Source organism: Oreochromis niloticus, linkage group LG2 (assembly GCF_001858045.2).
Source record: "Oreochromis niloticus isolate F11D_XX linkage group LG2, O_niloticus_UMD_NMBU, whole genome shotgun sequence".
In the NCBI taxonomy this organism is placed as follows: domain Eukaryota; kingdom Metazoa; phylum Chordata; class Actinopteri; order Cichliformes; family Cichlidae; genus Oreochromis; species Oreochromis niloticus.
This window is the reverse complement of record NC_031966.2, coordinates 15,994,896-16,020,444: the sequence shown is the minus strand read 5'-3', so window position 1 is coordinate 16,020,444 and position 25,549 is coordinate 15,994,896. Positions and strand designations below refer to the sequence as shown.

The window sequence follows — 25,549 nt, the reverse complement described above, 5'->3', positions numbered from 1 at the left end:
ATTATGGATACTATTATGTTCAAAAGCAGAAAACATTTAGTATTCAGATTTATGTGATCATTTAAAGAAATTGTGTTCATTTATCAACTGGGTTAAGTTTTATTAAATTTTATAAATTTTATATAGTTTTATAAATTTTATTTGATTACAATATTTTTCACCAAAGTGAGACATACTACTTTCCTAGAGTGTTATTTAAAGAAGTAAGGACAGAGTTTGCTCTAAAATCTCCATCTTTTCCCCAAAACTGTTATTTCTCAAATGCATCAAAAGTTATTGAGATATTTAAAGCAATGTCAATCAGACTCCATAGCTTGTACTGTGTGTTTAGCCAAGGATAAGATAAGATAAGATAAGATAAGATAAGATAAGATAAGATAAGATGACCTTTATTAGTCCCACAGGTGGGAAATTTGTTTTGTTACAGCAAAGTGCAAAGTTATGTAGCAGAAATTAGAAAACACTGGAAAGCAATAAAATACAATACAATAAAATAAAATAAAATACCATATACAATAGAATAAAATAGAATAGAATAATATATACAACAGAATAAAATAGAAATACAAATACTATATACAACTGAGTAGGAAAATACAAAAATACAACTTCGTCAGAAGAAGAATTGCACATATAGCAGTCTTATTGCACATGTGTGGGTTTGTGTGTTTGATCAGCTGCAAAAGTCTTTATTGTGGAGTCTGACAGCAGTGGGGAGGAAAGACCTGCGAAATCTCTCCGTCCCACACCGTGGGTGCCGCAGTCTCCCACTGAAGGAGCTGCTCAGTGCTGTCAGAGTCTCCTGCATGGGGTGGGAGATGTTGTCCAACAGGGATGACAGCTTAGCCACCATTCTCCTGTCACTCACCACCTCCACTGGGTCCAGAGGGCATCCCAGAACAGAGCTGGCCCTTCGGATCAGCCTGTTCAGTCTCTTCCTGTCCCCAGCAGAGATGCTGCCGCCCCAGCAGACCACACCATAGAAGATGGCTGAGGCCACCACAGTCAGAAGGTCTTCAGGAGTGGGCCCTCCACTCCAAACGACCTGAGTCTCCGCAGCAGGTACAGCCTGCTCTGCCCTTTCCCGTAGAGGGCGTCTGAGTTATGAGTCCAGTCCAGTTTGTTGTTCAGATGAACACCAAGGTACCTGTAGCTGTCCACAGCCTTGATGTCCATACCTTGGATGTTCAGTGGTTGCAGTGGAGGATGCTTGTGCCTGCGGAAGTCTACCACCAGCTCCTTGGTTTTACTGGCATTGATCTGGAGGTAGTTCAGCTGGCACCAGTCCACAAAGTCCTGAGTCAGTCCTCTGTACTCCTTGTCGTCCCCATCAGTGATGAGGCCGACTATTGCAGAGTCATCAGAGAACTTCTGCAGGAAGCACTGGGTGGAGTTGTGGGAGAAGTCTGCAGTGTAGATGGTGAAGAGGAACGGAGCCAGAACCGTTCCCTGTGGGGCCCCCGTACTGCAGACGACCCTGTCCGACACACAGCCCTGAGTCCTCACATACTGTGGTCGGTCGGTGAGGTAGTCCAAAATCCAGGTAGTGAGGTGATGGTCCACTCCAGAGTTCTCCAGCTTGTCCTTCAGAACCGAGGGAAGAATAGTGTTGAAGGCACTGGAGAAATCAAAGAACATGATTCTCACAGTGCTCCCAGCGGTCTCCAGGTGAGCGAGGGAACGATGTAGGAGGTGAATGACGGCATCATCCGCTCCAATGCCAGGTTGGTAGGCAAACTGAAGTGGGTCCAGTGATGAGCTCACCAGGCGCCGAAGCTGAGCCAGGACCAGCCGCTCCAGGGTCTTCATCAGGTGGGATGTCAGAGCCACCGGCCTGTAGCTGTTGAGGTCCTTGGGGCGTGAAGTCTTTGGCACTGGAACAACACAGGAGGTTTTCCAGAGCTGTGGGACTCTTCCCAGCCTCAGGCTCAGGTTGAAGAGGTGCTCCATCACCCCACACAGTTGGTCCGCGCAGGACCTGACGACCCTCAAGCTGATGCCATCTGGGCCCGCTGCCTTCTTGCCATTAATCCTCCTCAGTTCCCTCCTAACCTGGGTGGTTGAGTGAGACAGGCTGGAGCCTTGTGTTGATTGTGTATTGGATGCTGTTCTTGGGGGTGGGGAGGAGTGAGCAGGGTGAATAGAGGAGGTGTGAAGTGTCTGAGGTGTCAGAGGTGGAACAGCAGCAGTGGGGGTGGGTGAGTCTGCAGCCGATGTTGGAGACTGCCTCATGGCTGAATCAAACCTATTAAGGAAATGATTCGGTTCATTTGCCCACCTCACATCCCTCCCAGGCAGAGAGTTCTGATGTTTGTGGCCTGAGATGGTTCTGAGGCCTCTCCAGACTTCACCAACGTTATTTTGCTGAAGCTGGTTCTCCATCTTCTGCCTGTAGCTGTCCTTCCCATTCCTTATCAGTCCCCTCAGCTCTCTCTGCACCCTTTTCAACTCCTCCTTGTCTCTGGATTTGAAGGCCCTCCTCTTCTGCTTGAGGACAGCTTTAATTTCTGGGGTAATCCAAGGTTTGTTGTTGGAGAAACACCGTACAGTCCTGGTAGGTACGGTGTTATCCACACAGAAATTAATATAGTCAGTAATGCATGTAGTAAGGCTGTCGATGTCCTCTCCGTGGTCGTCACAGATCACCTCCCACACAGTCGACTCAAAACAATCCTTAAGAGCCTCCTCGCTCTCCTCCGACCATCTCTGCACTGTGCGGGTGGCTGGTGGCTCCCTGCGCACTAAGGGCTCATACACAGGGACAAGGTGCACCAGGTTGTGATCAGATCTGCCCAGGGGAGGGAGAGGTGATGAACTGTATGCCTCTTCAGCATTGGCATACAGTAAGTCCAGTGTTTTATTGTCTCTGGTTGGGCAGGTCACATACTGGGTGAAGGTGGGCAGTGTGGAGTTCAGTGAGGCATGATTAAAGTCCCCTGATATTATGAGAAGGGCTCTCGGAGATTGTGTTTGCAGTCTGCTGACCACAGAGTGGAGAGAGTCACAGGCTGCATCCGCGTTGGCTGAGGGGGGGACACACGCTGTTAACGCGATAACATGCGAGAATTCCTGGGGCAGGTAGTACGGACGCATGCTAACTGCTGCAGAGTTGTTCTTTCACAGTGACGTGCCCGGGGTTACACCATCTGTCATTCACAAACACTGTCAGTCCCCCTCCTTTCCTCTTACCGCTCTCTCTCGTCCTGTCCGCTCGCAGCATCTGGAAAACACTTTAGTAAAAGAATCAGGTACTTATAAAAGTATTTTTCTGTACTTTCCTTCAAAAACCTTGGAATTTTAATGCACACACTCCAGCAGTTAGTCATTAGGATGCTGAATGCAAAGTAAACAGCGCATATAAATATTGAGAATGGTTTCTTTGTCCTTCTAGCTGTTCAAATATGGCCGTACTTACCAAACTAATTTATCTGATGGTTTTTAAAGCTTAACATAGCTTTTATTGGAAGAAGATGAGAGAAATTTGTCTTTACCCTCCAACAGCATTGTCGTGGTGAAATCCATTCTAACTGCTGTGACTCTTTTTCAAAGCATTTATCAGATAAGAAAAAAAAACATATTCTAATATAATATAACTGTTACTCTATTGTTCACAGGGGGGAGTGTGAGTCTGGCAGAGGTTCTGTCAGATTTCTGGTCCAGACTTGTGGAGCGGGTCTTCTCTCTGGTAAACCCCCAGTATCAGTTCAGTGAGGACTACCTAGAGTGTGTCAGCAAGCACGCTGAACAGCTGCAACCATTTGGGGATGTCCCTCGCAAACTTCGTGTACAAGTGTGTATATAGTAAAATCTACAGAGCTGATATAAACTGTACTTATATAGCAGGATGGCAAAGGGGGACCCTAATCTGTTATCTTTGGTTTGACATTCAGGTGTCGAGGGCTTTCATAGCAGCCAGAGCGTTGTCTCAAGGGCTTGCTACTGGTCGGGACATTGTCAACAAAGCAACAAAGGTGAGTGGATCTTATTCAGCATCTCTTCATGCTTATCTTGAATGGAATATTTAATCCAAGATGGCATCGATGATATTCTGCTGTCTAAAGCATACTGGCAAACAATTATACCCTTTCATTATGTTCTTGTTTAAACGGCTAGTCACTCAAAAACACAATAGTTAGTCTAGACTTTATAGAGTAATCCTGTTTATTAGATTATCGGACATTTAATTTCAAATCTAAACTTTGAAGCAAAAACAAAATCATCTTGTTACCAGCAGCAAGTGAATCATTGTCCAGTATAGTGTGAACTGGTAATTGAGTAAATTAGTTTTTCTAAACATAACTTTGAAGTTCTTCAGCTGTTGTTGACTTTTGGAGCTGCAAATATGTAAAACCCCTTTGTTAAGTAATGTCATTGTGTGTTTGTGTATTTAATCTGTTTTATTCTGTCCTTTCAGTTAACTGCAGATTCAGAGTGTGTGCGTGGCCTGATGCGTCAGTGGTACTGCCCACTGTGTCGAGGTATGCCCTCCGTGCGCCCCTGCCGCTCATTGTGCCTTAACGTGATGAAGGGCTGCTTAGCCAATCAGGCTGACCTGGACACCGAATGGAACAATTTCATTGGTGGGTGATGGAATATCTTTATATGTGATTTCATAGGTGTGGATGGCACATTTTCAGCATCATTTTTAGATCTTTAGGAAAGAAGAGTCAGCGTCTAAGCACTTTGAATTATTCTCATCATAATTAAACCAGACATCCCAAAAAGTAGCATCCTTTCTTGTGCCCCTGTCACTCATTTACTTTCACGTCCTTTTCCCTAATGAGTTCCTCCTCCATTAATCATTCATGCCTCTCTGCTCCTTCACAATTGATCTGTCTTCCTGTGTTTCCTTTCTCCTTTCATCAAACCCATACATTCCCTCTATTTTTTTTCTTGTCATCTGGAGTGCTTCCTCTTACCTTTCATCGCTCCATCCGTGCCTGCTGAACTCAAAACCATTTTACCCTCATGCAGCCTTTTGTCTGACCACCATTCTCCTCTCTTTTTCACGCTTCTCTTTATATTTTGACAGCTTGCTTCTTTATCTTACTGAACACCCCTTAAAGAGATGTAAATCACACTCTTTTAGCTGGTTGGCCAGGGGGGAGATTCCAGACACAGGGAACCACTGTCTTGACATTCATCAGGCTCTACAGAAGCCCACCTACACACAGTTTTTTCTTCTATATATTACCTGAAAGTGAGAACTAAAGTCAAAGCAAACTTTATCACCCTACCATCTCTATGTTTTTCAGATGCTCTGTACCAGGTTTCAGAGAAGCTGGAGGGGCCTTTCAACATGGAGCTTGCAGCTGACTCTATCTCTGTCAAAGTGTCAGAGGCCATTATGCACATGCAGGAAAACAGTGTCAGCATCTCCAGCAAAGTAAGAAAGCACAGCAGATGATCAGTACATAAAAATGAAAACCAAATGAGCATTGTTATATTTTTTTATTGCTTTCCAAGAGTTTGGCAATTGTGAATCAATCAAGTGAAATGTTAACTGAACCTTTGAGAGGACGTGCAAATGATCTTCTTCGATCTTCAAGCAAAAGCTGTAATCTTAATTATTGTTTAATTTCATTTTTAATCTTTCTAATGAGACAGCATGCAGTAAAGATGAGAACATGATAGCCTCGGAGTATGATTAAAACATGGCAGACATCCCAGGAGTGAATCCACCAGAGAGACACCCACGTCTTGTTAGAAACAGAAAAGCTCCTGGTTTGTGTTGGTAGTGCTTTAAGGAACAGACAGCTCTCTGCTTTACAATCCAGCTTTGTGCGACTGCACTCTAACAGAGCGTGACTGTTGAGGTTAGGGGGAGCTTTTTCAAAAGTGTTACATTGTTCAGTTGCAATATTTTTGTCTGTAGACATCATTGACTCTTTTCCCGAGAAATCCAAGGTCCCTGGTGTTTTTTTTTTAGCTTTAATTCAAAACTTAAATCAAAGCTACCTTTTTTCTCTCAGAAGAAAGCACTAAGCCTTTTGCACTTATCCTCCAGGTGTTGTTAGAAGAAATTCTAAGACATCACATATTAGTTCGAGAATATACAGTTGTCTTGACACCGCATAGAAGAATCTTCAAACTTAATCTTAAAACTGCTGTTGCTGTGTACCTCAGGTGTTCCAAGGCTGTGGAAACCCCAGGCCAGCTCCAGCAAGGTCCAAACGCTCGCCCAAAGAGTCTGGGGGCAACAGGAGGCCTTTCCGCACCTACACTCCTGAAGAGAAACCCACCACTGCTGCAGGCACCAACCTGGATCGATTGGTAAGGAGCAAACAGCACGGTGACTCGGTACCAGTAGGAATTCTTAATCTTGGGTTGCACTTACTTGACAATAAAGGTAAAAAAAAAAGAAAAAAATCAGCTAAGGCCTAAAATTATTGTATTTCTGCTGTATTTGCCATTTGGTGCTTGGTAAGTACCATCCATTGGCCATTTAGTGCTTTTTCACTAAGAGAGACAAAGTGCTTACATTGAAACCAGATAAAACCCCTTGAAGTGGTTCGAGAATGCTGATGAGTGACCATTTTTGGTGGGTTCATGATAAGTGCCACTTTTCACATGTTACAGTGAGCAATTTGGCACATTGTTGATACAGAAATAGATACTACTTGTTTTAGTGGTGCACAATTTACCCTTTTGTGTTGAGCATTCTTTTAATTTATCAGGATAAAACTGTAAGAATGTCACACATGTTTGCTCTGCACATGAATCTGATTCAGATCAAGAGGCGGAAAAAAAAGGAAAAAAAACCCCCAAAACACTAAAATAAGTCAGAGCGACTAATAACAGAGAGCCCTGTGGTTAGAGCCCAGACAGGATTTCTGTGAATAGTGCGGTCTTGCAAGATAGAAAGGCCTAAATAAAAAAGAGCTTAAGATCAGAACACAGACGAAGAGGGTATTAGATATTTATATCTGTTTATAAGACTGAAAAGAAATGTGGTTTAAGAGCTGACCCAGAAGCAAAGCTGTATTAGGTTTTTACCTTTACCCAGCATCAGCCCTGCAGCTTTCATACAAAGATACTTTAAAACCATGTCTGAGTCATAGCCAGTTTCCTTCCACCTCCACACAGGTTACCGAGCTGAAAGAGCGACTGCGGCCCATGCGGGGCTTCTGGGTGTCCCTCCCACACACCATCTGCAACGATGAGAAGATGGCTGCCGACGTCACTAATGAGGACCGCTGCTGGAACGGGCAGACCCGGGGGAGGTGAGCGAGATCAGAGCAAAAGGCTGCTCAGGGGAGGGTCTGTACAGGCGGAGGAGGAGGAGTGAGTGAGTGAGTGATGGTGCAGAGGTGGAAGGATGCAACAGATGGAACTGAGTTTATTTAATTATGCCACCGCCACTCACCCACATGTTCTCTACCTGGGTCTGCTTGTTCTGTGTACACACCAATGAATCAAGCTCATTTGAGAAGAAACACTAGTGAGTGTGTTACACAGAAAGAGAGGAACTGATTGCCCACCTTCATCAGTCAGCTTTTTATATAAAAGCACATCCATCTTCTGTCACAAACCAGATGTGCTGGCTGTGCTATAATTATCTTGTATTATCACATATACAATAAGTGATAATAACTGTGAAATGACCTTTGGGCATTCCAGATTGTAACTTTAAAAATATATGCTGCAGCTAACTGTCTTGTAAGCAAAAAGTAATACATACATTATTAAAAATTCAATAAATCTTGACATAAAACAAACCAATAGCTGCTGAAACATTGTGCTCTGTACCGAAAATGTCAGCCCAGTGGTCCAGGCAGCCACATGAAACCAGAGTCAGTAGGATTAATCCTCTGGGGACTGTTAGTGTCTGTACAAAATGTCACAGCAATCCATCAGATGATGACTGCTGAGATGTTTCTGTCTGGACTAAAGCAAAGGGACTGAATGGCCATAACCATCTCTAGAGCCTCGCCATTAAAGATTTGATTACAAAAGGTATCACTGCACATAAACCTTCAGTGTTCTTAAGAAAATTAAATGGCAGAGAATAAGCTACTATATATGTGAACGCCTCTTTGTGCGTATGCTCAGGTACCTGCCAGATGTGACGGGTGACGGTTTGGTGAGCCAGATCAATAACCCTGAGGTGGAAGTGGATATTGCACGTCCAGATGTGAGGACCCGGCAGCTGATCATGGAGCTGAGAGTGGTGACCAATAAACTGAGGCATGCTATGAGTGGACAGGACATGGACTTCATGGACAGTGAGTGTTCCTAAAATTTTGATTTGATATTCTTATAGCTGCTCCATATATCAGATGAAAATGTGCTTTTCTTGTTTCAGGTGAGGAAGGCAGTGGCTCAGGAGGTGGAGATCATGGCGAAAGGTACAATCATGACTGGCCAGGTTATGGGCCTTACTCTCCACCCTACACCAAACCCTCAAATAACCCCGCCTCCAACCCTGCAAAGCCGCCTCGAGGCCGAGACAGAAACGGGTCCAAGTGGAACAGAAACAACGGGCAGGGACGGGTTCGATCTGCAGCTGGTCTGCTCCCTTTCTCCCCGTTTTCTTTGTTGCCTCTGCCTTTTGTGGTCACTGCTGCCACCATGTGGAGATAGCTGGTTATTAAAGTGTGGAGGTGAAGGGGAAAATTTCTGTCATGCTGGAGTCTAAAGCACATTATTAAGAAAATAATTGCCATTCCATTCGGTTACACCAGCATTAAAACAACAGTAAAAACAGGCTAATTCAGCAATAATCAAAGACCTGTTTACAGCACTAAATAAACACTGAATATTTTTCCTACTCCCCAAGCAACTAATGAGACATAAAACACACTGATGATTAAAAACACAACTTAAAAATATCATCTTTTATTTTTTTGTGTCATGTTTGACTGATTGGCCTTAAATGCTGAACGGTGTGCAGTGCTGGAAGTCTTAAGGGGAACAAAGGAATAAACTTTTTATCATCAAATGAATTGGCAGGATGTGTGGGTGATGGCGGTGACCGCTTGGTGGTCTGTGAGGTAGAGATTAGCCGTGCCCATAATTACTATGTAGTTTCAGTGAGCAGCTGATTTAACATGAGTACATTTATTTGCTGCTTCTCTCATTAAATTAAACTTCAGTACATCGGGGTTCAGTTTAGCTGATGTTCATTTAATTAATTTTTCTATCTTTTTAAAGCAGTAAGATGAAGTTTAAGTTTTTTAAATTAAACTCCATATTTTGGCTTGGAAACATTTGAAAAAGGTAAAAGTGTGACTCTTGAAACCAAACAATGGGCTGATTTTGAATGTAAAAGCTCAAACCAAGTTGGGTTGCTTATATCAGTGTAATATATTGCTGTTTTTAATTTATTTGTAATATCATATTTTGTTTTATTATTATTTCAAGACAATGGCTGTGTGTTTTCTTCTAATGTAAGTTTGTCTTTCAAGTTCTCTGGTGGTGGAAAAAAAAGGGAAAAATCAAGTTGTATTAATACTTTTTTGTAAACCAGTCATTTTAAAATATTATCATATACATCAGAACACTTATTATCAGCTGTAGTTGTTTTTTGGCTTCTTTACTTCTAAACAGAGAGGGGTAAGGAGCATCATGTGTGAGTGTGTGCGTATGTGTGTGTTTGTGTGATTGTTTTATAATGTTTGTTATATGTGCCGGTCTTGTTGAGAGGACGTTGGGGCCTTTTTTAATAGTACGCTTTTGTACTTATTTTTCCTAAAAGCAACAAAAGTTGTTGAAAACAGTCGGTGAGCACACTACGTATTGTAACATTGGACTGAATGGTTTCAGAGAGAAAAATGATGTCAGAACTTAGATGATGGTTCTTAATTTTCATGTGCTGTTTTAATGAAGATGAAATCAAAGACTTTTCAAGACAAAGCTTGTGAGGAGTTGTCATCAGGAAAGAGGAGAGGAAAAGATTAGTTTAACATTCTGGGAAGTGTGCTTAGCTTGCAAAGTGTAAAATGAGAAGTTTATGATTAAGATTAAGAAAACAACAAAAAGACGGATTCAGCAGCTGATTAGTTTAAAACAAAGTAACTAGCTTGGATGAGAAAATCTATATACAAGGAACGGTTGAATTTGCAAATTAACATATTTTAACTTTTTTAATTTGTGCAAAAACACTTGATCATTTTAGATGGGTTACATACTGATTGTTTATTGGCATGAAGAAATTGACAGATCTGCTAATAAAAATGCAATCTCTGCCACACACTTACCAGCCACTTCATAAATTATATCAGTTCAGTTGTTGATGTAAATATCTGCCTAGCTAGTCACGGCAGGCATGTAGACATGTTAAAGATGACCTGGTTAATTTCCACCTGGGCAGCAGACTGGGTAAGAATTGGTGTTTTAAGTGACTTTGAACATGGGATGGTTATTTATGTCAGATGGGCTGGTCTGAGTATTTCAGAAACTGCTGATTCACTGGGATTTTCCCCCACAACCATCTCTAGGGTTTACAGAGAATGGTTTGGCAAAGAGAAAATATGCAGTGAGTGGCAGTTCTCTCGGACAAAATACGTTTTTGATGGCCTGAGGTCAGAGGAGAATGACCAGATGCATTCAGTCTTGAATCAGATGGTCTGTAGTAGCAGAAGACCACACTGAGTGCCACTCCTCTCAGCTAAGAATGGGGAACTGAAACTATGATTCATGTGGACTGACCAAAATTGGATAATAGAAAGATTGCCTGGTCTGATGATCAGATGAAGATGGTTTGGTCAGAGTTTGGTGAAAACAAGAACATAGAGCACCTTTGGGATGTGGTGGAAGAGGAGATTAGCATCATGGATGTGCAGCTGACTAATCTGCAGCAACTTTGTGATGCTGTCATATCAATAAGAACGAAGTCTCTAAAGAATTTATCCAAAACCTTCCTTAAACTATGTTGCAAAGAATTAAAGTAGTTCTCAAGGTCTTCTGAAGTTGTAACCTATGAAGTGGCCAGTGAGTGTATAACCTCAGTATCAATTTTTACACTTTACTTTTCAGCATCTTTAAAGTAACATTTTCTTAAACATTATTCAGTGTTGCATTTTAATTTGTGTTTTGTAAAGTGAAAGTTGACAGTGTTTCTCACTTTCTAGCTTTTATGCTAAGCTGCTTGCATTAGGTCCAGCTTCAAAAAAAGCAAATAAGCACAGTTTCCAAAATGCTCAACTATTTCCAGGAGACGATGAAAGTGACTGAATAGAACAGCTGAGGAGACCAGAGAATATAAGAGAATGTATAGATGCTGCAAAAGGAAACTTAAGTTGAAGAGAAATTGTAAAATCCCATTTGCTTGTAACAGAATTCAATCTACTAAGGTGGAAATATGCCTGTAAAATAGAAATATGATCTAGAAAAGGATTTCCTTTCATAACATATCCATTTTTACACCAATTACCAACTGTTTCCAACTCCTTTGAAAATGCTCAGTGGATAACAGGAACTGTGTAATGCTAACATATTAGTATGGACCAAATTCTCTGAGGACTGTTTCCAGCACCTTGTTGAACAAAACTCAAACAAAATGCCAGCATGTGAAGGTGGATATGTTCATTTGAAATGAAAGCCTTCAACAACAGTAGGAACCGCGGCTAAGACTTCACCACACACAGCATTATATTGCACAAAGAAAATGACAAAGTGTTTCACAGTATTTTAAAAGCAACAGTGTTTTAATCGTGTGCTTTCAGTGCTCAGCAGTCAGACATGTCTGTGATGGCTGCAGTATTTCCATTCAATTTTAGGAAAGTTGTTTTTGAGGCCCAGCTCGCATCCATTCCTACGACTCACATTCCTTCATGGTGAAAGTATAGCACAACTTTTTTTTTCATGTTGTTGTGACAGTTTTTTGGTATCAAACAAGTGACATTTTTTGCTTCATTAAAAAACTGAAGAAAAAGATGTTGATTCTTTAATTTTTTTAAGGTAATTATATTTAATAACAGCCAAAATACAAAAACTGAACAACACATGCTTTAGTTACAGAATATTTCCATGTTAAGGCTTAGATCGTATGCACAACTCACCAGCTCAACAAAAAGAACTATGGCTGAACAAAGAAGACATAAGAAGACTGCAGAGAACGAGCAAGTGATCCAAAGTGGACTACACACACACAAAATCCAAAACAAGAAACAAAGTCACTGAGGTAAACATGAAGACAAGAATAGATACAGGAAGGTAAACTGGCAGGTAAACAGGAAGTAGAACAGGACAGACTGACAACTGACAAATACTGGGTCATTTAATAATACTAATGCTAATGTTTACTTCTGTCTCAGCTCCTATAAATACATGTTAAAGACCTTTCTTTTTTCTCTGATTTGTGCCTCATTATCTCCTCTATCCTCCTGCTGCGATCTGGAAATCAGTATCAGTAAACCATACTAAAGGATGTCTCACTTCCTAAACTGCATCTGGAGGACACGGAAGAGAAGAAAGCTTTTTTTTTTTTTTTTTTGCATGTGACCTTCACCACTCCTCTTTGAAAGATTAGGTAGCATCTTTTCTTTCTGTGTGAGAGGGCAAAACTTACCTCAGTGAAACACAAGAAAACAAACTGGATTAAGTATGAACAGACAAAGATTAGCAGCTAGTGCAATGGTTTACAGTTTATGCTGTGAAGTTTAATTTAGAGCCTGAAATTGCCATTTAATTTAAAAGAGGACAGAATGAAACACAGAAGCAAAACACTGAAGTGCAGGAGCTACAATTGAGAGAGGTGTGTCATTTATGGGAGCTGAATATCCAAACAGGCAAGAGAAGGACTTGTCCTCTTTTTCCATGTTTTTTCAGTTATTTAAGATAAACAGACTTTCTGCCCTTCACTGTTTTGTGTGGGATTAAAAAGAGAGTATGTTTTTAAGGTTTGACTGTGATTGTTATGCATTTTGTGAACATCTGCAAATTACTGTGCCTATGACTACACGTAATATAAAATTCTTCCAAGGTGATTATGAAAATTTAACAGGAATGGAAAAATAAACACTGCCACAAAATATGTCATTTTGCGTTAACCTGAAATGCATAAAATTAATGACCACTCTCAGTTAATTAGCTCGGCATTTAAAACATTGCATCTTCCTTCTACTGGCTGGAAAGAAAGAAAAATGTTTGGTAGTCTCTCCTTTTCTAATATGTAGCCAATAAGCTGAGCATTTGAGGTGAGACATAATCAACTTTCCACACCATGCTTGCAGATGTTCATGTTGGTAAATGCACTTGCACACATACAACAGCAAGTGTTAAGTCGGGAAATGAACAACAATGGAAAAACAGGGAGACCGAAATGAAACAGGGAAAATGCTGGAAAAGTGTAAACATGCAAATAAATTGGGTTGACAAAACACAAACAAAAACCACAACAATAAAAAAATAAATCCTAACACATCATAAAATTATCAGATAATTCTGTGCTAATAGTGGAAAATATAAAACAACAGCTCCCCATGGAAGCCTCAGTGTTACCGGGTCATTGAACACCTCTTAAACCTTCAATGTGTCCTTAAGGTTTGCCTTAGCCTTTAAGAGGCGCTGTCTCTGTGTTTGGAGCTCCATTATGTGAGAACTTCTTCTTATGATCAATGCAGTGGATGCAACCACGCTTACAAAAAGAAATAAGGACAAGGGTCAGTATGACAGTTCACAGACAAGTTTGTAAAAAGTAAATGAATTCATGAAAAATAGTAACTGTTTCAACTGTTCATTGTACATTTACATTCCTCATCTATGCTGCATTTAAGTGCTTTCAGACTGCAGAAATTTGCCTTTTCTATTCAAAGTATTCATAATTTAGGAGGAATGCTAAGAGTAAGGTGCAGTTTAAATGCTTACAACTGCTGGAAAAAAACCAAACTGCTGTTACTGCTTTGTTGGAAGATTACTGAGAGACTGATTTGACACTACTGATCCTATGTGCTGTATAGCTATCAGCTCAGTAAACTTTTAAAACAACAGTTTACATGTATTCTGTATTTCTTGTTACCTTCCACAGTAAGAAGCCTAAAAAGGCCAACAGCAGCAACAAAGACACGACTGTCAGGAAGATTATCCACCACGCAACTTTGACCAGGAATTCAGTCTTTTTCTCAAGGAACACTGTCAGTTTTGCCTGTGGACATTAAAATAATAATAATAATAATAATGATGTGCAGACCCAAAACAACCAGTATGTCTTGAGATGCACAAATCCTAGAAGGCTGTGACTCTCTGACCATCTTAGACTGTTACAAACATTATTTTAATGTAATTGTTATAGTACACTGAACTCAAAGGTGGCTGTATTAAAGAGCAACTGCTTGTGTGAGTAACTAAACAAAATTGGTAAAAAACAAACAAACAAAAAAAACCACTTTACCTTTGTCCTGAGTTTGTCTGGTTTAAGTCCAATGTTCTCTGGAGCGTTGGTTAGAGTCAGAGTTGCATCAACAACAATGAGAAGATAGTTTAAAGAGCTGTAATCCTAAATGGAAGAGAAAAACTGAATAAGATACTGGTGACACGCTGCTAAGTAAGGCTGGAAATGGGTAACAGAGTGAGAAACAAGTCCATGTGAGTGTTTTGTAGAAATAAGAATCTACACTAAATTATTGTTTAATTGCCATGAAGGTTTCAAATGGTTTTAATTTGTTCCTAAGTATTAGCCTACTCACAGGACCACAACTGTGTAAAATAATCAGAGGCGTTGCATTCACTTCCCTCATAGTAAAAGACTTTCAAAAATGTTCTTAAGTAGGCTATATTCTTGTCTCTCCTTGCTCACTTTGTTGGTGATTTTTAGTGTTTAATGGTATTTTACAGGATGAACTGGCATTATAGCATTAATGACCACTCAAAGCACTTTTACACTACAATCAGCATTTTGCCTTTTCATATATATTCATGTAAAAATGTATCTACTTTGCTTTTATACCTCAGGTAAATTTAGAATCACCAATTAAACTAACATATAAGCTGAAGACAGAGAACCCAGAGGAAACTTCACACAGCAACGCCAAAGACAAGGAATTCTGAGCCTATGAGTCGTTGAGACGAATGAGTCGTTCCCTGAGAACAGCTACCTGCTGTGGCTATACACACTGCAATAGCACTTTTCAGAAATGGAGCACCTCGGCCAAAGTGGCGTTCCAAAGGCGAGAATGCAGAACAATCCGTGCAGCACTGTCCAGGTCCAGCAGAGGGCAGCGTATCTCCACACAATTCAGTCCATCGGAGCAGGTCTAAAGGGAATACAACAGGCCTCAGATGTGCATATTCATCAGTCTCAGTTTGCATAAAGCATCAGTTCAGCAGTAAAAGCAAGTTGCTGCAACATTTGAATTTATTATAATTAATGTTTAATTTTCATTAAATTATTATTCTCCTACCAGTGTTTTATATTTTCTTTTTGTTGGAAGAAATGTGAATCCATCAGTAGAGAGGGCTTTATGTTCAGCCTCACGTCTTTTTCTTGCTGTATCATGCCAGCCCTTGGTATCAGACATGATCTGGTTAGATGCATTTGCCATTAAAGCATTGCTTACATTTCAACAATGACAGGATTTCCTTACCTTTACATGTTTAAGTGGACTGACTTCATCTACAGGTGAGCAGGGGACAGAATGCACACCGTCGTTGGTGATGTGAGTCAAGTAGAGAAGCCACTTTCCTACAGAGTTCTCCTTTGGCCAGTAGATGCTCAGTGATGCATTTGCAAAATGCTTCAGTGGTCTGCCCAAATTTGTTATCTATTAGAGAAACAGTGCATGTTTTCTCGGACCCATGAGAAAAAACTAAGCAGCAGGATTAATTTAAAATTTAGAACCAAATATCACCTTACCCTAAATTCATACTGAACTGAGTTTCCTATTTGATCAACAGATTTTATTGCACTTTCACCCTTCACAATGTCACCAATTGACACCTGAGAAGGTTTAGCGAGCCTGATGAAGAAACACATTATGATATAATATTAGTCATTTTTAAATCCTTCAAGCCAAATCATTCATTTCTAAAATGACAAACAAACAATGTTAATTTTAATTTAAAGGAGAACTCACCCGTTTACTTGCAACTGCAGCTCAAAAACAACTTTGGCAAAGGCCTGTATTGGCTGTATGGTCTGCTCACTCGTCCTACATCACAGGAAGAACCAAGATTATTTGTAAATTATTATTTCTGCTTACTGAATGTCACTTACATTCCACTGATCACTGATTAGTAACATAATCCATTCAGATCAGCCTACTTACGTCTCCAGCTGTAAAGTGATGTTAATTAATTTTGTGTTCAACGTGACGCCAGAAGTTGTGAGCATGACATAAAACGTTACCTGAAAGGAACAAAGTAACCATCAAACATGCAAATAATGATGCAGATGTGGAAGAAACTGAGCAACGCTACTCACTTGAGCATCTCTTTGGAGTGGATTTCCCAGGTCACAGGCAATTGGCATCCTGTTATCTGCACAACTCACTTGTTTTTCCTGAGGAAACAAGCAGGCAATCTCATCGCAAAATGTATAACTCTATAAATATACAGTGATTATAAAAAAGTCCTGGGAGATGACATAAAATTTTGGAGTACCAAAATTACCAAAAGTATCATTAAAATATTCCAATATATTTTGTCCATCACATTTTAGAGTAACACAACAAGTAGGAAGTAGGAAATCAAAGTTGGAATCTAAAAGTGAAGCATAAGGAACAGGATATGGATTCATGGAGTAAAACATACGATCTAACAAGGGGAAAACCAGCTTTTCTGTACTCACTGCAGTGGTCGAGTAGGATGAGTAGCGCACTATGTCTGGGAGTGTAATGGCCAAACTACTCTGGTGTGCATCATCCCCGTTTTTGTTAGTCACAGTGATCTCCAAAGCTATGTCTTCATCTGATGGAGTGATGACTGCAACACCATCCTCACTAAAGGAGTGACAGTAAAAGTTAATGCAGCTTGGGCTGAGGGGTCGCATGTTTTGGTTTACCAGGAAAAAAAAAGACTTTATTTTTGAGCTTTGATATTTTTGGTTTACCTGGCCAGTGATTTGAAAACATCTTGACCGTCTTGAGTTTTTTTGGAACAGAACTTGTACTGTAAGTCCAGGTTACTTTGACAAATTTTGTCACTGCCACAGCCTCTATTTATTAGAACGATCTGTTAAAAAAGAGAAGAAACTCTTCTCTAATAAAGCTTCAGCTAGGTTCCAGGATTCTGTTCATATCCGTCACAACAAGAGAATTAAGGGATTTAATTCACACAATTTCAATAACTGCAGTAAACAGAAAGATACAGTCAAGAACATTCTAGTTCTAGTTTTAATTTTAATATTCTGTATTTCACTTGTCACAGGCTTCTGACACCTTCTGAATTTAAGTTATTCAACTTGTTCAAACACTGAAAATGATCAGTGGGATTAAAATAAATGTGACACAAATCACCGGTTGATACTTGGAAAATAAGAGGAAATATATCTCTTCAACTGAATCGACCCTCCTTTGCATGAACATTGGGGATGTCATATAGGCCCCTTTACACACCAGCTTTACCTTATCTATGGGTTGATATTGTTACAGTTTTATTCTTGTGAAACTGACACTAAGTATGCTACAGGCTCATTTAAGTTTTGTTTTTTGTGTTGTGTTCATTATTTTCTGTCTGATACATCTGTGCTCAGGTCTCCCTGAGGGTCTTTGAAATAAATTCAGTATTTTTTTGTCTTAAGCTAGCCCACCAGTCTCCAGGAAACCAATTTTAATTTAACTTGAGTATATGTGTATATTTCTGACCACAGTTGCAAATATATTGCAGCTGAAGCCAGTTAACTGTACAATTTACACACTGTACAACTAGTAAATAAAACACATTAGTATTAGATTGATTCTTAATGATACTGATGTTGCTACAAAAACATCCTGCAACTTTGATTTTGATTATATTTTAACTAAATGCACATGCAGGTGTAATTTGCAAAAATTCGAGTTTATTCGAAAAACTTTACTCTCTAAGTCTTCATACACCTAGGAAATGTTGAATAATTTTGATTAGAACTGCATATAAACTCATTTCTACCTCTGAGGAAGTGGTCTTCTGCTGGTAGAGGTTAAGGACAGGAGTAAAACTGAGCTGATCCGCAGTAGCACTGGTTGTCTGACTGGAGCTCAGAGACACAGTGACAGAGATGGGAATATTCTGCAGCTTGTCCTTGATATTTCTCTGGAACAAAAAAGCTTTGCTGTGATTTAATGTGATTTTTTTTTTTTTTTTTTTACCCACAAGGTTTTGTATAACACCTAATGACAAATATTATAAGTCTCTGTAAATTGTACTACATTTTAAAGATTTTCACTTTAAAGTAACGTTCTGCAAAGTCCAATATAACCAAGTGAAGTGAAAGTGTTGACAATCAAGCAGCATTATGAGACCGTGTGTCTTCTAACGAAATGAAACAGTACCAAAAGCTGGAGCGTAGTTTTGTGACAGGCCTGTCTCCCTTGACCAGACAGCTCCAGCTTTCCTTGAGATGAATCCATAAAGTTGACCCTGACTCTTGATTTTTTCATCTCATAATCAGCATCAAAAGTAAAGTTGAGCACTGCAATATAGATAAGTACATTCAACAGATTAGAAACAACTGACTCCAGTTAACGTAGTATTAGTACTACTGTAAATACCTGATTATAGTACACCCATATATATGTACAGCAACATGTACCTAATGTTACATAGTTACACAGTACAACTTATAATGACCAGTTATATTTCTTTAAATGCTAAATGCAAACTAGAGCAGGCACAGGAAGGTTTTATCCCAGGACTTTCTTGGCAACATTGTTATCCTTTGCATCATATTAGCACCAATAAACATGTCAAAAAGAGAACAAATGTATCAGAATGCATTACGTTTTTCAGTTAACTTAAATTGTCAATGAACAATAAACTCTTAAAGATATTGTTTTGTATTTGATCAAACTCCTGAAATTTTACCATAAAATCTACAATAAATGCTACAAATATGTACCTTTTATAGCCTGGGAACATATATGTATTTTTCTAGTTCTCAAAATTGTGCACATAGCTAGGTCCTATAATTAGCCTTTACTATACCTCCTTTTTAAAACCACGGATTTAAGGAATATTGAACCAAGGAAACTTACTCAGCTTAGGGTCGAACGACTCAGGATGTGCTGTGTAGGTAAAACATGCCTCGACTGCAAAAGAACTTGAAGTTTGTGCAGACGTGTTCGATTAAAACCCAATAGCGTTGCAGATAGAGCATGTTATAATTTGTGTTTTTGAACATCTTACCATATTTGCTCATCACATCGTTTCTTTGTGATCTCTATTTTATTTGGTGCAATCTTAAGAGAGGTGCTGACGGTGACCACTGGCCTTGCTCTGCAACATATATGAGAAAGAAAATCACTAATGAGACTTTCTGTACCTTCATATTTATAGAATCATAACCAGAGAAGAATTTTAAACATTAAAAGCACATGTAGTGATTTGTGGAATTGAAGTTGTTCTGTCAGAAAGTGAACCATTAATAAATTATTGCACATGTTTAAAAGTATTTATACAGCATATTTGTTTTAAAAAAGTAAATCAATATGATTAGAATTAATTGATCAGAAGATGATGATAAAATGTGTTCATTAAAAGAAATCTGAGCTCGGGGTTAGTTTCTATCCAGAAGATTTTTTTTTTTTTTTTTTTTACATAAAATTAAACTGAGCTTCAAGTATAAATAAAATACAGAAAATTAAGTGCTGGGATGCATTTATCATTGGTTACTTTTTATCTTGTGCTTATGCAGTAACTCTCTCTCTATATATACCTGTAAACAAAAATGGAATCTGAGAGTGATCCAACAGCCAAGTCAGGATACTGATTATCATCTACGTCCAGGTTACCAGTCAGAGAATATCCAAACAGTTTCACTTTCTTTGACTGTGATGAAATTATCTAAAGAAGAAAAGATATAAGATATTAAGTTTTTTTGTATTGTAAATATTCATATATTATTGAATTAAATTGCTGATGTTGAAGAAGCTCAGCAAATTCACCTGTGCAGGCTTTTTGTTGACACCATCTGGAGCGCCATAGTAAAGGTATACAAGTCCAGAGCCCTCATACGGTGCTCCCACTGCAATATCTGTCAACACAGGCAAACACTAATACAAATCATGGTGACAACACAGAGACAACAAAGTTGGGGGTTTGTCCAAAAATGCATTTTAAGAGCACCTACAATAGTGGATCTTCGTTTTTTTTAAACATGGCTAAAGTTTCAAAATAATTAGATCAATGTATTTTTAAGTCATCTCTGTGAGCCAAGACTGAAGTGTCAGACTGCTCTAGCCACTTTTTTCCCCCTACTCTTGGGTCTGTATGATGTCAAAGAGAGGGCCTATCCCTAAGTAATTTGTAGGTAAATAACATCTAGGAAGGCTAAGATACTGTGTAGTAGGATATTTGGTAATCATGCAAAGGCAAGTTAGAAGAGTCCGAACTGGAAATTAACATAACAAATCTTCATAAATGACATTTACACTGGAGTATCCTCCATGTATCATTTGTCTTTTGTGTCTTTTAATTCCTGTTGTTTTTAGGCCTTAAATTGAAACCCTGCTAGTTACTTTGGGAAGATACGAGACGTCCTATCTGTTAAAAATTTAAAGTCCAATCCATAAGCAATAAAACACTCCCACTGTGTGCTGAGGATGAGTGTGGTTTATTACATTTGTGTATTTTATGACTTTTGGGGTTTCTACCACAGCATAACTCGATGTGGTTTACCCAGTAGTGAATGTGGTTGTGGTATGTAATATTATCTATTGTTATTTAGTGACTTTTTCATATTCTGTAAATGTAGTTAAAATGTTACAACCTCCATAATGATCTTGATTGATGTCTCCAATATTTTCTACTGCGAGGCCAAACATGGAGTCTTTATGTCCAAGAAGTTGGACTGGAACAATATTCTCCCAGTTTCTTCCTTTGTTATTGATATAGATATAGACTGCTCCTCCAACCTCGCCATCTTTGACAAAGAACTGCGGTGCTCCCACAGCGAGGTCATCCCACCTGCATCCAGCAAAAGAACACAATATAAAACCAATTACTATGAATACTACTGAATAGCAATAGAGACAGAAAGTTATATTGACTGTGTACTTCCTAATCTGTGATGAATAATGTGTGTTTGAGTGTAAAATTCACAATGTTAGCATGACAGCTCTCTGAATTTAGAGAAAGAGAAATCTATAATCTTTTTCATGAAAAGCATATTGGCTATTAGATACTCAGACTGAACCCTTTATTTCCATCCATCCATCCATCCATCCATCCATCCATCCATCCATCTTCTTTCGTTTATCTGGGGCCGGGTCACGGGGGCAGTAGCCCAAGCAGAGAAGCCCAGACCTCCCAACCCCCAGCCACCTCCTCCAGCTTGTCCGGGGGAACACCAAGGCGTTCCCAGGCCAGCCGAGAGATATAATGTCTCCAGCATGTCCTGGGTCTGCCCTGGGGCCTCCTCTCGGTAGGACATGCCCAGAACACCTCACCCAGGAACCCTTTATTTTTAAATCTGAAATTAACTCTAGTGATAAATCAATGAGAGGAACCATGAAGATGGGTGATTGTCATCATGAAATTTGAAGATAGATGGGTTGGACGAACCAACCAGTAAAAATATTGTCATGGTCCTGGGTTGGTGACCCAGTGTTTTGTAGCTTTTTTATTTGTGTTTCTTGATTATTTGTTATTCAGGGTTGTCACTATTAATATTTTGGTTTCTGTTCTAGTATTTCTAGTTCTCAGGTTTAGTATTTTGAGTTCCTTCTGTTCTGCATCTCTGTGCCTGCCCTGGTCCCACATCTTTGTGTTCCCTCCTTGTTGCCATGTCTGATGTCTTAGTGTTAAGCTTGTGTCTGTGCATACCTGTTATATTTCCTGTTTCACTCTGATAGTCCCTGTCCTGTGTGTATTTAGTGTTCCACCTCCTAAGGCTATACAAAAAGCTAAAACTAGCTTTTTGTATAAAACTAAAAATGTAGATGTAATGGCTGTGGTTTAATGGACATAATCTCCAACCTACCCATCACCGTTGAGATCCACCACTGCCAAATCATAGCCAAAGGAGGATGCCAGACCTGGTCCAGAGAGGACCAGCTCCACAGACAGATTTCTCTGTGCCACAGGGTCTGCCTTCAGAAATGCCACCTGTCCGCTGTAACCTCCTCTAGGTGCTCCTGATACGATGGTCAGCTCGCCCTTCCTGATGAGGGCCATTCCGGAGTCAATGGAGAATCCTGGATAGTACAGGATGATACTGTTTCACTGTAATGTTTCACTTTGTAAGAGTTTTACCCACTGACACCACTAAAATTTACATTTTAATTTTAACATTTGCTTGACCATTAACCAGTATTCAAGAGAGAAGAAACTGACCCAGGTAGCTGTTTGACTTAAGAGGAATGAGTTTTGGGTTAAAATCGTCAATATTTCCAGTCTCGCGAGCATCCTCACTGTAGAGGTCCAGATTGTCCAAAACCTCCATTCTTACTATTCCTTTGAGCAGGATCATTTGAGTGAAAACAACATGAAACATTAAAAAAAAAACATGAATAAGTGAATATATTTTGTCAAACCACTCGACTGCTAAGCTTTAATTTACCTTTCCACTGATAAGCTCCTGGTGCTCCAAATAGAAGGGATGTGTTATCCTTTGCAAAAGATGCTCCATGACCCTGCTGGCAGTAGGCAAACCAGTCGTGGTCCTTTTGACGTCTTGTTAAGTGTTCTCTATCACAAACGACCCTCCGCCAGCTCCTTTCTTCTTCACCCACCTTCAGGTCGTCTCCTAAGAGGTAGCACTGACCCGTCAGTAGGTGAGGAACGTAAAGACCTGGGGTTGTGTCCCAATCCCGATAGTGATGCCCACAAGTCTAAAAGGGAAGGAGGCTAGATTTACAAAAGATGTTGACTTTCTTAAAATTTCCTTTAAAATCTGAATGCATTCCTTACCATTACATTTTTACCAGGACCTTGGCTCGTGACTCTAACTCCCATCCACTGGTTATTTATGCCTTTACTACTGAGGAACTCTGTAAAACCAGAAAGTTGAGCTCACTCTGTTACTGTTTAGTTGAGAGAAAGTTTTATGATTACTTCCCAGAAACAGATTTACATTAAATGAGTTGTATCAGAAAAATAAATATACTTTGCTGCTTAAGTCTCCAAACCCTTACAACAGCCTTTTGCTCAAAGCATTAGAGATAAATTCTACAGATATCTTGTACTATTTTGCACTTAAGCGCTTCAGTAAATATTGACAATGAAATTTGAGCAAGTGTTGGTGTGTGTTTTCTCTTCTTTTTCTTCTTTACAGTTTGGCACAATTTTAAGTAGTTATATATGATATTGGACTATTAAAAAGGAGTTTAAATTAATAACTTTGCTGCACAGTGTTTTGGGTGGGTGCGATATAAATATACACTCACTGGCCCCTTCATTTCTTACACCTTGCTTGTACCAGGTTGCACTCTGTTTTGCCTTCAAACCTGTCTTAATCCTTTGTGCCATATATTGTGCAAAGTACTGAAAATATTTCTCGCATACTTTGGGCCACATGATGGCTTCACTCACAAATCGCAGGTCTGTCAGTGTGGTCTTCTGCTGCAGTTTATCTGCTTCTAGTTCAGTATGTTGTGCATTCAACCAATGTCTGCCTCCTATGCAGACATTGGTTGTTTTCAGTCATTACTGGCTCTGATGGAATACCCAAGAATGCACTCAACCAAGTCATGCCTGTCTTTATGAACTTTAATTTGTCTCTAGCACATGCCCCTCTCTCACCCAGGCTATCATCAGCTCATATTATCCTTGAAGCAAAAAAAAAACTTGCTGTTGACAGTCTGAACATTACAGACCAGTTGCACTCACTCTGGGGCTGACAGAAGACTGCACGAACTGGACAGCTAACCAGCTTTCACAGGGGGTCATTTGGCTTTAGACACTTTGCTGATCAGCAAATTTACCTGGACTTCCACTCTCACACCTGAACTTGCATCAAAGATTTTCTTGCAAACCATCGACAAAATGTGTAGTCACCATCTCTCTTTCATTATCTCACTCAGCACTAATTCCCCACACTGTGCTGTGTTCTCAGCCTAATACTGTGCTCTCTATACAATTTAGACTACACACAGTCCGTCCTACCAACTCCTTATTTAAACTGCATATAACACCACTGTAGTTGGACTTGTTTCATTAGATGAGTCTGCTTATAAAGAAGGTGACATCGTACAACAAGAAAGAGCCCAGAGCTTAAAATTCTTGGGCCAGCAACATCAAAGACGCTGACAAAATAACCACAGCAATGTTTGCACTTTATGAAAATGTTGAAGAAAAGTCACCAAGGGAAAGTTGTTAGTGAGCTTTTACCACACAAGAGTGTATAAACATACTGTCTCACATCGTGTTATGCTAGCTGCTTAATAACTGATAAAGATCTATAGAAGCCATCAGCACAGTCGAAATAGTCATTGGCTGCCCCCTTTGTTCTCTCGAACATACTGCAATCACATGCAACTGTTCCAGAGCCCAACACAATGTTAAAGATTGCTCTCAACCTGGCCACCACCTGTTTGACATTCTGTCCTCAGGCAGACACCACATGTCACTAACAACTTGGACCAAGTGATTCATGGACAGTTTCTACCCTAAAACCATAACCATTCTCAATCAGCATGTAAAATGAACATTCGCTGTCCGATATCAAACACACTCATAAGATTATTATTTTTTATGTTATATTTTACTTTCATGGCAATAACTTTGATACAATACAATAGCTGTTGACTAGGAAATCAGTTGATTATAATTCCAGGTAAGTCTTTTATATTGTTTGCATGTGGTTCTTTGTGGTGTGCATAATGTAATTTTCCTTTAAGAAATGCATGTGAATAACAAGCAAGAGTGGCACTCTCAAGCTGACTGTATTGAATATTAAACACTTACAAACTCGCTACCATAAAACAATGATAAATATAGCTTCAGACAAAGTACACAAACCTTTATCATCAAACTCAATGGGCTGACAGCTCTTAGATGTTGTAGTCAGATCACACTTGTAAACAACTCCTGTAACATTCACTTGGTTCTGATGCTTTGCTCGTGGAGCTCCTACCAGCAGTCTGGTGGAAAATACCAAGCAGTAAGACAAAGGTGTGATTAATTCCATACTTACAAATTTTTTTGCTTTCACTCACAGGTTCTTTCTGGCAGGTTTGAGCTGTTGGTGGAAGGCAACAGAAAATCCAAACAGGCTGCCTGGATCTCCATTTCTCTGAAGTACATTCTCTGTGTCCAGGTTGAAAGCTGTAACATTTGAGGTCTGAAAATACCATATGATCCAAAGAAACACCATATGCCATTGCTTTGCCATGGTATTTAAATTAAAAACTGTATACTTTGCTCATTCTCTTGCTGCGCTCTTGAAACGCAAAGTGGAGAGTAAGGCCTCCTAGAAAAGGGATTGGTCCTAGCAGCTGCTGACTGGCTCATTGTAGACGCAGACAAACAAGGTGTG

The 25,549-nt window shown here is 39.6% G+C and overlaps 2 protein-coding genes across 2 annotated transcripts in view; one reads left to right on the top strand and one right to left on the bottom strand.

The window, feature by feature from the left end:
- The window catches only part of gpc2 (glypican 2), a 19,423-nt gene extending 7,548 nt beyond the window's left edge, over window positions 1-11,875 (top strand). Inside the window, exons 4-11 of the mRNA XM_003445246.4 lie at window positions 3,615-3,790; window positions 3,891-3,971; window positions 4,415-4,580; window positions 5,256-5,386; window positions 6,127-6,273; window positions 7,087-7,223; window positions 8,053-8,225; window positions 8,306-11,875. Of these exons, the coding sequence (XP_003445294.1) occupies window positions 3,615-3,790; window positions 3,891-3,971; window positions 4,415-4,580; window positions 5,256-5,386; window positions 6,127-6,273; window positions 7,087-7,223; window positions 8,053-8,225; window positions 8,306-8,583 (1,289 nt within the window). The 3' untranslated portion in view covers window positions 8,584-11,875. The remainder of the gene's footprint in view (window positions 1-3,614; window positions 3,791-3,890; window positions 3,972-4,414; window positions 4,581-5,255; window positions 5,387-6,126; window positions 6,274-7,086; window positions 7,224-8,052; window positions 8,226-8,305) is intronic.
- LOC100704787 (integrin alpha-6) lies at window positions 11,873-25,549 on the bottom strand. Its single transcript, XM_005467314.4, has 25 exons — window positions 25,230-25,549; window positions 25,033-25,154; window positions 22,984-23,063; window positions 22,634-22,904; window positions 22,408-22,527; window positions 22,055-22,268; window positions 20,843-21,039; window positions 20,019-20,107; window positions 19,790-19,917; window positions 19,261-19,350; window positions 19,110-19,174; window positions 18,408-18,547; window positions 18,025-18,168; window positions 16,988-17,109; window positions 16,727-16,877; window positions 16,361-16,438; window positions 16,206-16,285; window positions 16,014-16,088; window positions 15,794-15,896; window positions 15,525-15,701; window positions 15,342-15,443; window positions 15,084-15,194; window positions 14,333-14,437; window positions 13,961-14,086; window positions 11,873-13,579 (listed from the first exon to the last, which is right to left on the bottom strand). The coding sequence occupies exons 1-25, from the start codon at window positions 25,403-25,405 to the stop codon at window positions 13,493-13,495; spliced, it is 3,153 nt and encodes a 1,050-aa protein (XP_005467371.1). The 5' UTR covers window positions 25,406-25,549; the 3' UTR covers window positions 11,873-13,492.

Bases quoted from the DNA above. Each gene is read 5' to 3' on its own strand.
- LOC100704787 (XM_005467314.4), bottom strand. From the start codon at position 25,405: ATGGCAAAGCAATGGCATATGGTGTTTCTTTGGATCATATGGTATTTT. The intron at 19,918-20,018 runs GTGAATTTGCTG...TTTCTTCTTTAG, and splicing joins TCAACAAAAAGCCTGCACAG to ATAATTTCATCACAGTCAAA. The intron at 17,110-18,024 runs GTAGAAATGAGT...CTTTTTTAACAG, and splicing joins AGAAGACCACTTCCTCAGAG to ATCGTTCTAATAAATAGAGG.